This window comes from Acanthaster planci, linkage group LG02, assembly GCF_054643075.1.
Source record: "Acanthaster planci isolate LZ-2023a linkage group LG02, COTS_SCS, whole genome shotgun sequence".
Classification (NCBI taxonomy): domain Eukaryota; kingdom Metazoa; phylum Echinodermata; class Asteroidea; order Valvatida; family Acanthasteridae; genus Acanthaster; species Acanthaster planci.
The window spans coordinates 33,859,975-33,876,357 of NC_141778.1; the positions used below are offsets into that span (position 1 = coordinate 33,859,975).

General features: G+C 39.9%; 2 protein-coding genes across 2 annotated transcripts; one reads left to right on the top strand and one right to left on the bottom strand.

The window, feature by feature from the left end:
* The first annotated feature begins 3,345 nt into the window (after positions 1 to 3,345).
* Positions 3,346 to 13,550, top strand: LOC110983712 (iduronate 2-sulfatase-like). The gene is made up of 8 exons (XM_022243189.2): positions 3,346 to 3,511; positions 8,328 to 8,476; positions 9,331 to 9,511; positions 9,862 to 9,950; positions 10,224 to 10,450; positions 11,160 to 11,340; positions 11,723 to 11,849; positions 11,995 to 13,550. Exons 1-8 carry the CDS (start codon positions 3,421 to 3,423, stop codon positions 12,738 to 12,740), a joined length of 1,791 nt encoding a protein of 596 aa, XP_022098881.2. The 5' UTR covers positions 3,346 to 3,420; the 3' UTR covers positions 12,741 to 13,550.
* Positions 13,551 to 13,652: 102 nt separating this feature from the next.
* On the bottom strand, positions 13,653 to 16,335 carry slc25a43 (solute carrier family 25 member 43). Its single transcript, XM_022243190.2, has 4 exons — positions 15,643 to 16,335; positions 14,863 to 15,035; positions 14,284 to 14,421; positions 13,653 to 14,192 (listed from the first exon to the last, which is right to left on the bottom strand). Exons 1-4 carry the CDS (start codon positions 16,160 to 16,162, stop codon positions 14,031 to 14,033), a joined length of 993 nt encoding a protein of 330 aa, XP_022098882.1. The 5' UTR covers positions 16,163 to 16,335; the 3' UTR covers positions 13,653 to 14,030.
* Between the last annotated feature and the right edge of the window lie 48 nt (positions 16,336 to 16,383).

The window sequence follows — 16,383 nt, forward strand, 5'->3', positions numbered from 1 at the left end:
ATAATCAGACGGGAGGAAAGGAAGGATGAGAACCAAATTCGTTGGGGGCCTTTTTTTCCTGGGGAAAAAAATTAAATTTTATTATTAAACATTTACAGCTATTCATTCTGGCGGTTGGGAGTAGACTTTTTTAAACCCTCATTGGGAAGGAAGAGAAAATAAAACCTCCCCTTTTATGTCCCTAAAACAAACTTGCGCCTTCTTTTTGTGGAGGCAGAGACCCCGCTGCCCCCCTCCATCCGCTGCTGATTGATTAGGTTGAATGTCCTCCTCGATACATATCAAAGGTGTTATTAATTCATTGACATCGGTGCAGCAACTCATGAAGTTTTTACAATTTTTTTGTTCTGCACTTGAACTGAGAATGATTATTTTATCGAAAGCACTGTCATCAGTTAGTTGTGTGGCTCAATGTGCCATTCAAAAACACTTTTTTCCCTGATGGACTCCTTCAAATTTTGAAGTAAATCAAATAATACCTGTGACTGCAGATATAATTTCATTTTTACTGTTTCGTCGGAGCAAATGTATTTCCTTTTTTGCGCACTTAACGATTATTTTCAACATTGGAAAATGAACTGCATTTCTAGTACTTCACTGGTATCCCGTCCCTGACGTGAAACCTTACGAGAAAAGCGGTAACCAGCTTTTTGGACCGTAAAGAAAATCTCGTTTGGACCGCCGATATGGCCCTTTCTGTACACGGCTGGTTGTGCACACGTGTATAGGGCATAGGCGAGCTACAAAATAGGCCGTTTCGGCGTTTCCATCGAACATGCGCATTACGTACAACCATATGGTAAGCGCTACACTGAAAGAGTGGGCATATCAGTGTTTCCCATCGACGGCGCATTGTGCACACAAGTATAGGGCATAGCGAGCTATGAAACAAGCTGTTTCGGCGTTCCCACCGAACTGCGCATTACGTATGGTAAGCGCTACACTGAAAGAGTGGGCATATCAGTGTTTCCCATCGACGGCGCATTTTGCACAAAAGTATAGGGCATAGCGAGCTATAAAACAGGCCGTTTCGGCGTTCCCACCGAACTGCGCATTACGTACAACTATATGGTAGGCGCTACACTGAAAAAGTGGGCATATCAGTGTTTCTCATCGACGGCGCATTGTGCACACATGTATAGGGCACAGCAAGCTACAAAACAGCCGTTTCAGCGTTTCCACTGAATAGGCACATTACGTACTACCTTCTGGTGTGCGCTACATTGAAGTAGTTAATTATATTGGCGTTTCCTATCAAGCGTATTGTGCTTACTCGTCCACCGGGCGTAGATAGCAACAGAATTAGCCATTTTTGTGTTTCCAGCGAACGCTTAATTGTGTGCACAATCGATAACCTCCATGCTTTCGGTACAGAAAAGGCTATATTGCTGTTTCCCATTGAGGCGTTATTATGCACAGTGCATTGGAGGACTAGTGAGAAAACATGGCAGTATTTTCACGGTTCAAAAGGGATTTTTTAACGGTCGCAATCCTGGATTAAGTTTGTAACTGAATTTTTAACTTTTCGGACGACACTGACAAAAGTGAAAGAACATTGAAAGTTTGAGAGATGCCAGGAAAACCCTTCTTTTTGTTTAAATTAAATCACACATAATAATAATCATTCATTCATTTATAAAGCACAAATTTCATACAGATGTTCAAATGCGCTGTAATAATGAAGGCGTGATCGAGCCAATGGCATACAACGGCGCTTCAGGCAGCTGCCAAACGACCCAATTAGACGTAGTTACACTTTTAGAAGTGGGAGAAAAACCCTAGACTAGAGAAGAAATTTCTGGGTAAAACCATAGACAGTGGCTATCCAGCGGGGGAGGTGGCAGAAGGGGAAACTTGGTAAAATAAGGCTTTTGCTTTTTCTATTCCCAACATCATGTTGAATGAGCGTGAAGCTGCATTTGATTTTAAATTTGCCCCCCCCCTCACACACCCACACCAAACGCTGGATATGCCGCTGACCACAGAGCCTTATTATATTATACAGCTCTAGGCCTATGGGTAAAACAAACCCACGGAACCAGGTAGTGACTAAAAACCTAATCCACCTGTGAACCGAGCCGGGAATCAGACCCTGGGCAGCAGAGGTGATCAAGGCGAAGAAAGAACTACTTGGCCAATCCGACTCACCCAAAATAAATAAGATTGTTACAGAGTAATATTATTGATTATGATAAGACGACTAAAATTACGATCGAGAAAATAAGATTACAGTAATAACAAAAAGTTTATAACTCATATGTTAAATTCAACTTCCTTCTGTCTTATTTTGACTGCTTTATGTTAAAACATAAAGTTTAATTCCTGATTCCTCCATTTTTCTGTGTATTTCCAAGACACCTCTGCTCTGGTACCAGTACCAAATTACCCTTTGCAAGTTCCCTATGCAAGAATTCTCTTCTGTTTTTAGTTCTAATTTTTTGGGGGAGACCAAGCAAGTGGCACAGTTCCCTTAAAAATTTGTGATAACAAATAAAATAGTATATTACAAGTACAGAAATTCGGACCCCCTTCCACTGTGATATAAATTAATTCTTCTTGCCCCTTCTACGGAAAGAAACCTGGCAACCTCACTGAGCCTGTTCTCAATAATAAATACATACATTTTAAGTGTAGCCTAGGAAATCGAACTCAAATGCCTCTGACATTAATTTTTCATTTTAATTTCTTTTGAGATCAGATAGAAAGATTCTATCACAAAAACGGTATCAAAAAACCGCAAAGAGCGAGAATAAAAATCCTGAAGGTTCGGCTCGTGAAAAAGTTCTAATATTGGAAAAATGTTTTGGGGCGGATTCTAACCCCGGCTGTATAGGGCCTGGAAAGCAGAGTGATAGTTGTTCACTTCTCGAGATCTAAGAATCCTTCCTGTAAAGTCGTTAATTAGGTTGGTTTTGATAGAACTGGGAGGCTTGTAACTACAGCAGATTGGCAAGAAACGTTGCAAGAACAATTTGCATTGGTGGGCTCAGGTTTTCTTTTTCATTATCAACTGCCCGTGGACTGTTTGTTGTCCATGCACCTGCGAGGGTGGTCGTGCTGCCCGATATTTTACTTTCGCAATCAAAATAAGTCTTTTTTATAAAAAAAAACAAACAAACCCACCAGAAGAGAGATGCTGCTCTCTTCCCGACAGCTCTCAGTTCCATCTTATTTCTTCCACTGAGCATCTATTTTCCTCCAGCATAGGATCGGGACTGAGTCAGGAGCGAGTCAGAAGCGAGTCAGGATACGTCGGGTACGGTCATGAATAATGCAGCATGTACTTGTACTTGTACGTCATGCGCGGACAATGGTATTTACATTAGTGTGTTTATAAATATAATGCATAAGCTCCATGCTTTATGTCGTACGCGTACGTGTACCATAGCTTGCGTAAACAGATGCCCCACAGACCGAAGAATGAAGCATGGTAAAGGGCTCTTTTTGTGGCTGTTTGTGGGATTGTGGACCTGCAAGAATGTACATGTACAAGGGTTCCTCCAAGGCCAAGGTAAGATCATGGAAGATCAAATTTAATTGATTTTGTTCCTAGCTTTATGCTCTCTAACCATTGAGGAAGGACACAGAAGGAGTTGCAACTCAGGCCCTTCAAACTGTTCAATGATGGTCGCCGCCGAGTCAGACGAATAATATTAAAAGAGAACATTCCAAAAATGCCTGATTACTGTCTGCATCTTAGCCGGACAAGTGGGGCTAGTAATATCCTAGCAATACGTGTAGTTTTCTGCTCACAATTAAATACAAATTACCATCAATGTGACCAGGAAATACTTTTGCCATTGTAAAAACACATTTTTAATTTTGATACACTGTTCCATTATCCATTCAAAGCTTGTAATTTTATTCTCCTCTGTCCAATACATCAGTGTTCAAAGACTTATACAAATTTGGCTAAGACTGGCCAACAAAACGTTCACTACTACTGGAAAGCTTAGTTCATTAGGAACAAAATGCGCTATTTCATCACAGGGAGTGATCGTGAAATCTCATAAAATACGCTTTTGTACAAATGCCGCAATAAAAATGATTCAAGCAAAACATAAAATCTTGTAAACAACCGGGCCATTTATTCCCAAAATAACTCTGGAAGAAAGAGCTCATTAAGGGCAATGACTGCACATATAGAGTTAGGGCACACGGTGTAATGCAAGCAACTGCGCAAGCATTAAATTTGATGTTGCCATGAGATCATACCAAGCACCAACAAAGGCATGAATATTCAGTTTCCTATACCTCAGTATACAAAGTTTTAAGGATGCAGATTACCAGCCAAAAAAAATGTGGCGGCGATCATACGGTACAAAGGGGTTGCATGGTTGTGAAACACTTAGTGCGAGGCAAGTGCTGGCTGCGCTCTGGACATGCCAGATGTTGTTACAGCCCGGGCAGTTCAAACTCCTTCTGTGTCCTTCCTCTATGCTCTAACATGAGCATGGAGGTAGTAGTAACATACTAACAATCAAATCAGTGTTTACGATCGCGTGAGTGCTTTTGCACATTAAAAGGGCACATGGTAGGGAAAAGAGTTCAATAAACCATATCGCATTTCTACCATTGTGCAAAATCACCCATACAGTATGAGCAATAAGGCTTGTGGTTGGCCCTTTTTACTTCCCACAGTGCCTTTCTACAGTACCATTGTGCAAAATCACCCATGCAGTGTGAGCGATAAGGCTTGTATCCAGTGCTACAGGCCCATGGCAGTCATAGGTTATTAGGAATCTGCAAGTGTATTATTTATTCATGCTATAGGGATTTCCTTCCGCTTCTACATGTAAGTCAATGAAGTGCATTGGTCTGAGCCCCGAGTGTCATGTCGAGGAAAGTAATATACATGTAGGGAAGCATGTTTTAGGGGTCACCAGAGTTTATTTGGCATGCCGCCCAGCCCTTAGAAATTTATAACAAATGCCCGCGAAGAAAGTGCAGTGGGCACGCGAGTAACATATTCCTTTACAGTGTAGGCACCAGAGAGTGAGTATCTTGGAGTTAACCTGTCACCAAGAAAACTAGCTTTTTACGCTGTAATACATGTAGCTAATTTGTAGTATCTTTACCTTCGCAATCTATGATTCCATAGTGTGTGACCCGACTTGATGAATACTGGGGTCATAGCAGAACGCTAAATGAGTGATTTTGGAGTGAAAATTTACTGTCTAGATTGTAAAAGTTTCACATGAAGCGTACAGGTGATATTGTTCATTGTACATGTACATTGTACTTCAGCTATTTGTTTGTGTGGCGACTCATATGATTAACACTAGGGTTTCGATCTTCACTCCACATACTATTTGTTATTAGGTGCTGTCTGGAGGGCCAAGTCCATGGTCGCACACCTGCCAATTTGAGGAATTTGGGGAATATGGAATTTTATGGAAAGGAATAACAAGAGATTTGAACAATTTCATTGTAATCAAACTTAGATGTTTGAACCCTCAAAAATTGACGTATAAATAAAACTCTGTATAATTGAGACAGTTACATTTGGACTCTTTCTGCCCGTCTTCCTTTGCATCGTGAAACTAATAATTTAAGCGGACCTTAAATAGATTAATCTTAATAGATTGCCTGTCATGTACATTGTTCCTTCCTCCATGGTGTGTTCAAAGAGTAGTGGATAGGTGGAATAAATTGCCCAGTGAGAGTGCCATCCGAGCCAAACGACCACACTTCTCTTTTTCAAGCAGAGTTTTAAGTAACTTAAGTAACTTAAGTTTTTAATTGGCAAGTGAGGTCTCCTTAACCCTGCCATACATCTCTTCTAGATGACATGGAGGTGTAGGTGTGGCTTTCAAGGTGTGTTCAAGGTTGGAATTGTACACGTAGTAATATTAGTGTCACAGTGTGCTCACTCTACGGCCACTGCAACAGAAGGACTGGATGCAGGCAAGAAAATGATCGTAACAAAACCCAATCTATAGTATTCACAATATATGATATGAATTCATTTACAAAATTTCTCGATTCTATAATACAAAATATACACCATTCCGTATTTACAATCAGATGTCTCTCAAGTGAGTGTAGCTACAACTCGGAATTAAATTTAACTTATCAGAATTAAATTAAACTTATCAAATGAATGTCGATTCACACCCGCATGAAAATCAGCATTTGCAATTCAAGTATTTACAGGTAAGAACAGGTATGTGTGAATTAAAATTTTGAATTCACAGTAAATTCACAAACTAGTGCATCAAAGAGATACACTTGATAATTTCCAGTTTCTGTAATATAATGCTGTAAAATTTCAGCTCTGAAAAGCACCTCAAAATAAAAGAATTAGCAATCAAAGTTCCTCCCAGGAAAATAAGTATTCACAAGAAAACTTCTAAACAAATGTCAGTATAAACTCCAGAGAAAACAAGGTTGATTAAAAGTATGCCACAAGCTGGAATAACCTGAAAGGTTCAAGCCATGTACATGTACTAGTAGATCTTTAAGTCAAAATTCGCAAGTGTTTTCACTACATGTACGTCTGCTCTCAAATTAAAATATCTGACATACAGTTCGACGTAATATCAGTTCGTCTCTCCTTGATTATAAGAATCTGCCCTTTCTAGCTTGCTCATCGACTCTGGTACATCTGCGGGACCACCTCCGCAACTTAGATGTGAACCCTCACTGCAGTGTGCTGTGACCAAGGTTACATTGGAATTCAAGAACCAGCCATCGAGCGTGAGGAGGAACGGAACTCAACCAGTCTTTGAGCCAAGCTGAGATCTTCAAGGCCATCTAATTGAAGCAATAATTCACCAAAATGCCAAATAGTATAGTACAATAACAAAAATTTGTATCTCAATCTCTAACAGTCATTTCAAAGAAAACTTGTCAGAACTCAAACAACTATGATCAGTAATTTAGCATCAAGTTGATTTCGAACACATCTTTAACAAATTAGTTGATGCTGTTAAAGTTCACAATATCACTCCATCCAGTTTCTTGAGAGTCACAACCAAAAGCACTGATATATGACAAAATAACTTGAATTTAAACTTACGGTTTTCTCCATTTTTCTAATCTTGGAATGTCAATCAGCCGCTACAATGATCCTGACAACCAATTTTGCCTCATAAGCAGCCTGATAAATCTGCTACTTGCTGTGGCAAATGGCGCAACCAAAGTACAAAACTCGCGCGGCATTGGGATAGGGACTATCAACTCAGCCCACACACTCATCATCATGATGCATCTCTCAGGTCTCTACTGTCTATCGCTGTTCATCACATTTATACTCAGTTGTGCTCTGTTCACATTTAAATCGCCCACAGAACTCCAGCCTTATTTTCTTTATCCACACAACCTGTGACAAGTCTTTACAAAAGAAAGCTCCACTGCAATACAAAAGGACAAGGTAGTGCATCCAAATTCCTATGTACAGAAAGCCATGGCCCTGGTCATTGATGTGTAACCTGAAGAAGTAAAGTGATGAATTAAACATGAAGAGAAAGTCTAGTGAATAATACATGCCAAAGTTTAGTTCAGATTAATTGGGCACAGGAGCTGACACTGAAATAGAAAATATCTGACATTAATTGACCTGATAGAAGAATAGGAATAAAATATGGAATTAATTAATGGAGAATTCTGACAATTAGTAATTTGAAAAAAATAACTATATGGCCTACATGTATGTATGATAGAAAAGCTCCTCAGCTGCTCTTCAAGATATTCCTGCAGGGATGTTACATTATTGTCTTTCTCTTAATTTTCCTTTCATTTTCTATTTATCATGTTTATGTTCTTATTCTGTTGCTTTTTGTGATTGTAACTTTATTGCACACATTGTAATCTACGTGATTACCTGTACTATAAAATAACATGAAATAAAACATAGTGAGTTTTATTTACAAATTTGCTTTCCACACAAGTCAAGATTTTTTTGGAGAGATTGCATATCAGGACTATACATGTACATGTACATTGCAGACATTGGAAGGAAAAATTTTCACTGTAAAAGTTTGTTTGGTAATGATGTTTCTGGTCTCAGTTGAAAGTTTGACTTACATGTACACCCTTTATTGATACTTATTATCTTTTCAGTGCAAAACAAAGACACTGCATCGTGTGAATTAAAGGGAGTAGGGGAAATGGTGGTATCTATAGCATTTTTTCTTCAAAATAAGGGCAGGATCTTAAATTTATTCCATGGAATACTAGGAATCAATATTAATCTTTGTGTAAGGACAGTTTTTGCATATTTTAAAGCATGCTGTTATTTATTATCCGTGCTGAACATTATTTGGTATGGTTACTGGGCTTAAATACTGCATTTCCCTTCTTTCATTTTATTTGCATATTTTTAGGGAGGGTGGAGGCTGACAGACCAAATGTCTTGTTCCTGGTGGTAGATGATCTAGCCCCAGTCATTTCAAGTTATGGAGGAAAGGCCATTACCCCTAACATTGACCAGCTGGCGTCACAGTCTATCAGGTTTACCAACACTTATGCACAGGTATATATTTGGACCTCTGGTAAATACGAGAGTATCATTTAGCACTTCTTATATCACGGTCATAGACCGTGAATTTTTTGTTGGTCACGAATTGATCACAAGTGCGCGTGTACATTCATTTGTTATGTGCACTGGTGATGTTGCGTGGCCACAAAAATGATGGATGACAGTGATCTTCCTACAGTTGATGTGTTGTGTCTACTTCATTGTCACTGTGAAGTCTTGGGTACGAGGTTAGCTGTGATGGTACGACATGTACGTGCCAATTATTGTAGGAGATGTGCACTGTGTGGGGTACATTGAAGTACTGTGGCTGTTTGCATATGCTACTGTCTTCACTCTGACCATGACAGAGCCCCACCCTTTTTTATATACACTTCTGTTTGCACCCAACTTTGCTCTTGGAACATGAATATGCTTTAATTACCGTTTCTGCTGCAACCGCCATTGCTGGTTATCTATTTGGGAGTTTAGTTCCACCATGAGAATGCTCAGAGTAAAAAAAAAAGCATCAATGAGGGTGTAATAGGAAGGACGACTTCAATTCATGCTTTTGATGTTAGTAGAGGTAGCAATCTTTATTTGGTTTTTATCTAGTAAATTGTTTTAAATATAAATTTCTTAAAAATTGAAATTGTGAATTATCAATGTGATTGATCTTTAAGGTTAATGTTATGTCTAAATATTGGGAGGTCCAGAAGCACAATTAACATGCTCATTAACTTACTTGTCTCATGTTAAAGGGATGTTTGTTAACAGTATGATATTAGTTGTCTTTAATCGCATTTCAAGATTTTGTCAAATTCATTTCAGAAAAGATGCTTTTGAATCAAAATTTATTGGGTTTTGTGCAGCAACCACTGTGTGCTCCATCTCGAGTGTCATTTCTGACAAGCCGACGCCCAGATACCACCAAAACCTACTTCAACAAAGCATCGTACTGGCGCACTCATGTGGGCAACTTCACAACTCTCCCTCAGTACTTCAAGGAAGCTGGTTACTTCGCGGCTAGTTTTGGCAAAGTTTTCCACAATGGTATGAATCACATTAAGAAAAAAAATTTGTATGAGCAAAGTTTAACCCATTAACCAAAATTGACATGAACTAAGAATTTATTCTTGATGGCCACAACAATTTTAAGATGAAACTTTTAGGAGTGATATAATGTATGAGGATATTAGCTCTAATTTTTGTGTTCTCTTTATGGAGACCATGCTTCCCTGATACTGATGTTGTTGCTTTTCCTGATTCTGATATGAAGAATGTTTTGAAATGCTGCTTAATGTAAGATGAAAAATGAAAACTCCAAAACTTACAAAATTAATGTTCATGGAGTGTCAAGTTATCAAGCACCGGTTGTTCAAGTGTATTTTATTTTAATCTAGGTCATGTTTGTGGAACAGATAATGATTCTCCATTCAGCTGGTCTGTACCGCCTTATCATGCACCTACAGAGCACTTTGGCTATGAAAAGGTATGATTGTATTAAAATTAGGTATCTTAAACTTAACGTAATCAATGCATTTAAACAGTATTCCAGTCGAAGCCTTACGTTAGTCCCAGGCACTAACAGCACAAGCATTCTGGAAGCCTCAAAAATTCAGAAGTGGACAAATGGGCCTGGGTCTGGACTTGACTTGTGTCTGACTGCGAGTTGGCCTTGTTCTGAGAGAATACCTTTTTAAGCATCCAGATGGTGTTAGACTTTCTTTGCCAAGTGTAACGCCTTAGTTATCCATACTGACAGGTTTGCCCAGGCCCGGACGGGAAGCTGCATTTCAATCTCTTCTGCCCAGTCAACGTGTCCAGCCAGCCGATGGGTGCCTTGCCTGACATTCAGACCACAGACCACATCCTGGAGATCTTCCACAACCTATCCAGGGTCAGAGATGCTGGCCTGTCTGGGAAGGCCACCATGCCTCACCTTCCCTTCTTCCTGGCAATGGGTTTCCACAAGCCCCACATCTCCTTCAGGTGACCATAATAATTTGACAAGGAGATAAGTGCCTGGAGCTACTCTACATGTAGCATCACTGAGCTAAGTCCTGGGAGCCTGTGATCGGGCAAAGGAAGGATAGTACCCCTTGATCAGATGTTAAGGGGAGAAAATTTCATGCTGCAGAAATTGACCAAGCAGAGGAGTTTGAAAAATAGGGTTTTCTCCTGAGCAGTAGTTGGGCTTCAGCGCTGATGTCAGTGCTTGAAGCACCCACCCACAGCTCTGCATTTTGCTGTCTCATGATTCTCTAACTGCAAGACTGTATCCATCAGTCACAATCATTTGTGACCCAGCTTAACAAAATGAGTTGGAAGTCACTAGTGCCACATTTTAGTTAACCGCCTTGAAAAGACTCTTGCTCAGTGGAAATCAATAGGAACCCTCAATTTTCAATAGGATGCCAAATGGAGTGATTCATCAAAGCAAGAGGTCAGCTTGCTTGAGCTGATCCACACTAGAGCAAAAGTAATGGAAAAAATGGCTTTAAGACTCGAGTTTTAGGAACAGTTGAATTGACTGTTCCAGCTATCAGCCATTGGTGAACTTTTTTTTGCAATGGCTTCTATTTCTACGATGATGTCACAGAAAATCTTTTGTTTTATGAAATGAAGAAATATGTTTGACACTGGACTATAGCTCTGGAGAGACCATGTACTTACACGTGTGCTTTGTGACCTTTGTCAGGTATCCCGAGGAATTTCTGGATTTGTACCCCTTGGAGTCTGTGGATATCGCTCCTAATGCATTCTTCTCCAGTACTCAGCCACCAGTCGCTTGGAATCCGTTTATGGATATACGAAGGAGGGAGGACATGACAGCCCTTCATTTACCTTTTCCATATGGTCCAGTGCCAGAAAAATACCATGTGAGTTACATGGAATGCCTTATTTCCTGTGTATGTGTTTCAGTAGATTTGTTGATGAACAATGTGAATACTGTGCCATTCTGTAGCAAAGAAGAAAGGTTAGAGATTTATAAGATTTAGAGATAGAATTGTTGGTAAGCCTCACCAAAGATGGGCAACAACAGAATACAATGAAGATGTCATTGTTTAGGATTAAGTAGCTTGACTTCATTTAGTGACCAATCTCCACCCCAATTTTTTTTGTTCACTGAAAAGTTCCTGTTTGATGCAGTTTAGGCAGGTATCCTTGCAAATTTCACAACCAAAGACCCATTGTTTATTTTTTGGCATGACTCAATGTGTTTGAAGAATCTCTCTTATGCATCATTTTGATTTGTTACAGTTTCTAATACGGCAGGCATACTATGCCTCAACCACCTACATGGATTATGAACTAGGACGTGTCTTGGCTGGATTAGAAACAGCAGGCTTTGCAAACAACACAGTCATTAGTTTTGTCTCAGACCATGGTGAGTCCACTTTTCTGACACTCGGCTAAAATTTGAGCTGAACTGAAACCAAATTTGAATAAGATTTAATAATCTACCTTCATAATAAAAAGTGTGTTTCTTGAAAATCATTTGTAAGAGCAGATTTTGGTCTTGTTTTTTGTAGGTTGGCAACTTGGTGAGCATCAGGAATGGAGCAAATACAGCAACTATGCCACCTCCACACAAGTCCCATTCATGCTTCACGTACCAGGCATCACTGACAAGGGAAAAGGAAATGTTAGGAAGCCCAAATTCCCACTAAGGGACCCATTGCAAGAACGCAGCTTAAGGTCAAGGATCAAGGGTCAAGGCAAGACAGCCAACTTTAATGAAGGTTTGAGCAGTGATGCTCTGGTGGAATTGATCGATCTGTTCCCAACACTGGCCAGGTTGGCCAATCTTCCTGTACCACCACTGTGTCCTGTCAACTCATCACTAGTAGACACATGTGTGGAAGGGGTCAACCTCACACCTCTCATTAGAGCAACTCTGTCCAATTCAACGGGTAGTAGTCATTCAAGAACGTGGAAGAAGGCAGCTTTCACACAGTTCCCCCGTCCATCCGACACACCTCGGCCCGATAGTGACCAACCCACATTAGCCAACATCACCATCATGGGGTACTCTATGATCACGGCTGATGGCTACCACTACACAGAATGGGTTGGATTTGACAATATCACCTGCACAATGAATTGGAATGATGTCCATGCCAGGGAGTTGTACGTACTCCAATCAGATCCCTTGGAAGATAATAATGTTGCTGATGTATCGAGCAATGGAAAGCTTGTCAAAAGACTTTCCAATGAACTGCACGAGGGATGGAGATACGCTCTCCCCAAGTTGCCTTATGACTTGCCATTAAAATAAGAAGACAATATGTCTTTATTGATTTGATTTCTTACACAGTATTGCAATTCCATTACTCCTTAAAGTGTAATCTGTTTTACCGTAGTTTACTTATTATTGGACTTAAAAATTGTGCTAAAAGTCTCGAAAAAAATTTTTTAATTTTAAATTTTTAATTAATAGACTTTTTTCATGGTGCTTTTTTATATTCAATTCATACACATGGCAGTATTTGTACATGCGCATGATTTGTGGTTAACAAATGATAGAGTGCTGTGCAGACTATGATTTTCAAATGGATCAGGCTAATCCCCCATGCCATTACACAGATCACATTGTTTGTATCTAAACAGATTATCTGAATCCTTATAAGTACAAGGTTTCCTTTTTTACTGGAATGCGTCATCGTTTATAAATCTCTCTCATCCCATCTTCCTAGGATAATTACAATGCATTTCACACCATCAGGTGTGTAATCATCGAGTGTGCAGATGTTCTATACACACATCATTAAAGAACAACTGTTCTAGTGGTGTAAACTTGTTTGTTCTAAGAGTCCAGAAAAGTTTTTTACTCATTGAAAACTTTATGAGCAAAAAAAAAAAAAAGTAATAACAACTTTTTATATTGCTTTTATATTAATCAATCAATGTGAATGGTTGGAAATATATTGTCATATGATCTAAGTAACATTTTAAGCTTTATGAAAACAGCCACGGATATCTTTTATTAAATGCTGTCACATTTGTACCAAATATTGAACGGGACAGAACACTTGAAAACTGTCAGTATTTAGAATAAAACATTTTATTATTATACAAGTACTCTGTATTACTTCATGTGTATGTCCAAGTTTATTATCTTGTTTAGCAGGATTAGACTGGGGGCAGAGAAAAAGGATCTCTTCATGAACACTTGCTCCAAATTTCACCAAATTGTTGATCAACTAACAATTAACAACAGATCCCTGATAGCATATGTCATCCTTTGATAAAACTGTGAACATTATTCAAAGCTTTAGGCACTAACAAGGGTGCAAACATTCACAATATCAGTCTGCTCGAGACTGGTGTACATTACATTGGATTTGGCAATGACGTGCAAACTTAGCCACCAACATGTAAGTGCCTTCACGTGGCTTTCTTTAATGACTTGAACAACGCCCTGTACCATTCTTGCATGGAGCCAATAACATTGTTTTTCTGTTTTCATGGCCAGTTGTATTTTTTGGGGGGATTCAGCATCAAGGTGCTTGCAAGTCAAATCTCCACCTCGAACACGAATCACTGTCCAGTTTCCGTTAATCTGTCTTCATCTGGGTACATAGCTGGCAACTTCATCCGGCTTGAGGGTTTGGTCAACACCAGGCAGTGGAGTGTCGTCAAACAGAGACTGGGTGTAGCCATTCTGGAAGAGAAACCCCCTCTTACAAGCTTCATACGCCATGAACATCAGTCCAGCGTAAGGTGCTATCTGTTACCAACACAAAAAAGTCCAATTGTAAACAACTACAAATTGCTACATTTATGCCCCCGCTTCCTTTTTGTCCTGGATGATTTCTTACCTTACAGATGTTTGCTGTGTTACCTCTCCACAATCCCTTCATCCCATACGCGTCGTTTGTCTTGCGAAAGGCCATGATCATTCCCCTAAACGGATGGATATCCACGCCCCCTCCATTCTTCATCACAAAGCTTTGGGCCTGTAAACAACACACCAATCCAAACCACCAGAATTAACTTCTCTGCTTAGAGTCCTACCATGTCTCTGCCCTTCTTGACAATGTTTTAAGTGGCCTTTTATGCTTGAGCATTAGGTGTGAAAATGCTCAACACAGCTCAAAGAATGAAAGTGAAATGAAGTGGAACTTCTTGTGGAAGAGACTTAGTTGGTACTCCAATTATTTTCAGTGAAAAAAAAGGTTACTTATTTCATACCTTTCTTCCCACTTTGGTTACTTTTGTCCCATTGGAATCCAAAAACTTATCTTTCAGGAGGGTAAGCAGAGGGATAAACTAGCCAACACATCTTTCTCAATTTTTTCAAAATTTTCCAAATTCCTCAGTTTTCCATGTAGTGTTCCTGCTTTCCCTGAAGGTTTTCGTAATTTTCCAAGTGTTTCCATAGGCCTCTTTCCCTGTACCTGAAGCTTTTTCCTGATGGTGTCAAAGGGGAAGGACACCGTCTGTGCAACAGCAGCAGCTATGCATCCGTTGAAAAAGTTCTGGACTGGGGTGAGCATGTAACGTGGAGTGTCCCAAAGTGTGTCTAGTAACTCGTAGATCAGGAAGGTACAGGCACTGAAGGGCATGGAACCTAACCAAAAGTATCAAGAGAAATATCACTCGCATTTCTCTTGGGTACCAGCTGTATTATTACATCAACTTGTCAAGGAGTATACATGTATATGCAATAGACCAATTGCGCCCGCTAAGTAACATGACCAATAGTGGGTATTACATATCAACAAACACGACGTCCACCAAAAGAAAATGTTTAGTAAGTATCATTTACCAAAAATAATGCGGACGGTAGGTACTGTACTCAGACTACGAATGTACCGGGTACTAAACCGTAACCCGCCTGTATAGTTTGTAAACAACACTCAAAACACACATTGTTATGGGGTTGATACCCACTATAGGTCACGTGATTTAGCAGGTGAAATCGGTCTATTTATCATGAAGAAATACTCATTTATAAATAACGATTTGTGAAATCACATTGCTGTTCATTCAGAAAGCAGCATCTATATTCAAGAAATTTCAACACAAGCACAATGCTATCTCAGACTCTCTGCAAAGCGATACTCTTTGATTAAACATTTTGGACAAAGTTCCTCCTTAATGATGACATCTCCCTTTTTCTTCCATCTTCTAAATATCCCCACCCAATTTTTGAGATGATGAATGCATCATCTCACCCAGCAGTGATACATAGAGCCCCCTGTAGAAAGCCAACAACCCCTCTTCCTTGAGTATCAACTTAAAGGCGTGGACTATCCCTCGGTAGCGCCTCCTCTGTTTATTAGTTGACTGCACAATCAGTCGCGTCTTCACCATGTCTGTTGGGTAGGTCACCACTGTTGCAACCATGCCTCCGAGACTACCAGCAAGTAAGGCTTTTGGGGGACTCATTCGGCCATTCTCATCAGCAAGCCTCGACTTGAGCTTGTAAAATGCTGAAAACTGTATTGTACTGAATGGGGACAGCCGTAAGCACCCAATCAGGTTGCCTTTCCAAAATGCCCTCAGGCCCTGCGACTGGTACAAGTTCACAAACGCCTTGAAGAACCCTTGTTTTGTTTCTTTCGTTCCAACCTGGGAGAGGACTTTTATCACATCCAAGGGGGCAGTAAGACTTCTACTGGTCACGCCTGCCACAGTTGTGCAGGTGAAGGTCTGCAAGTAAGTCAGTCTATGGTCTCTGGCGGCCCCTCCCATTATTGTCAAGATGGTTGGGAGGCAGGCAGTCCGGATCGAGATCTCTCCGACAAGAGTGAGTCAAAAAATAAAATTTATCTCAATTCATCATGCTGATTGCCACACGTGCTAGCTTGGTACACAGTTGCAAGTGCAAGTTGTCTGCTGCTTGTTTGTAATTACGACCGCGCTACTATGCGAATTGATAAATATACTACGTTTTATGAACTGACTTATTAAAT

Bases quoted from the DNA above. Each gene is read 5' to 3' on its own strand.
- LOC110983712 (XM_022243189.2), top strand. From the start codon at position 3,421: ATGAAGCATGGTAAAGGGCTCTTTTTGTGGCTGTTTGTGGGATTGTGG. The intron at 3,512-8,327 runs GTAAGATCATGG...GCATATTTTTAG, and splicing joins AGGGTTCCTCCAAGGCCAAG to GGAGGGTGGAGGCTGACAGA. The intron at 8,477-9,330 runs GTATATATTTGG...GGTTTTGTGCAG, and splicing joins TTACCAACACTTATGCACAG to CAACCACTGTGTGCTCCATC.
- slc25a43 (XM_022243190.2), bottom strand. From the start codon at position 16,162: ATGGGAGGGGCCGCCAGAGACCATAGACTGACTTACTTGCAGACCTTC. The intron at 14,422-14,862 runs GTACAGGGAAAG...TGTTGTTTACAG, and splicing joins CCATCAGGAAAAAGCTTCAG to GCCCAAAGCTTTGTGATGAA. The intron at 14,193-14,283 runs GTAAGAAATCAT...TGTTGGTAACAG, and splicing joins ACACAGCAAACATCTGTAAG to ATAGCACCTTACGCTGGACT.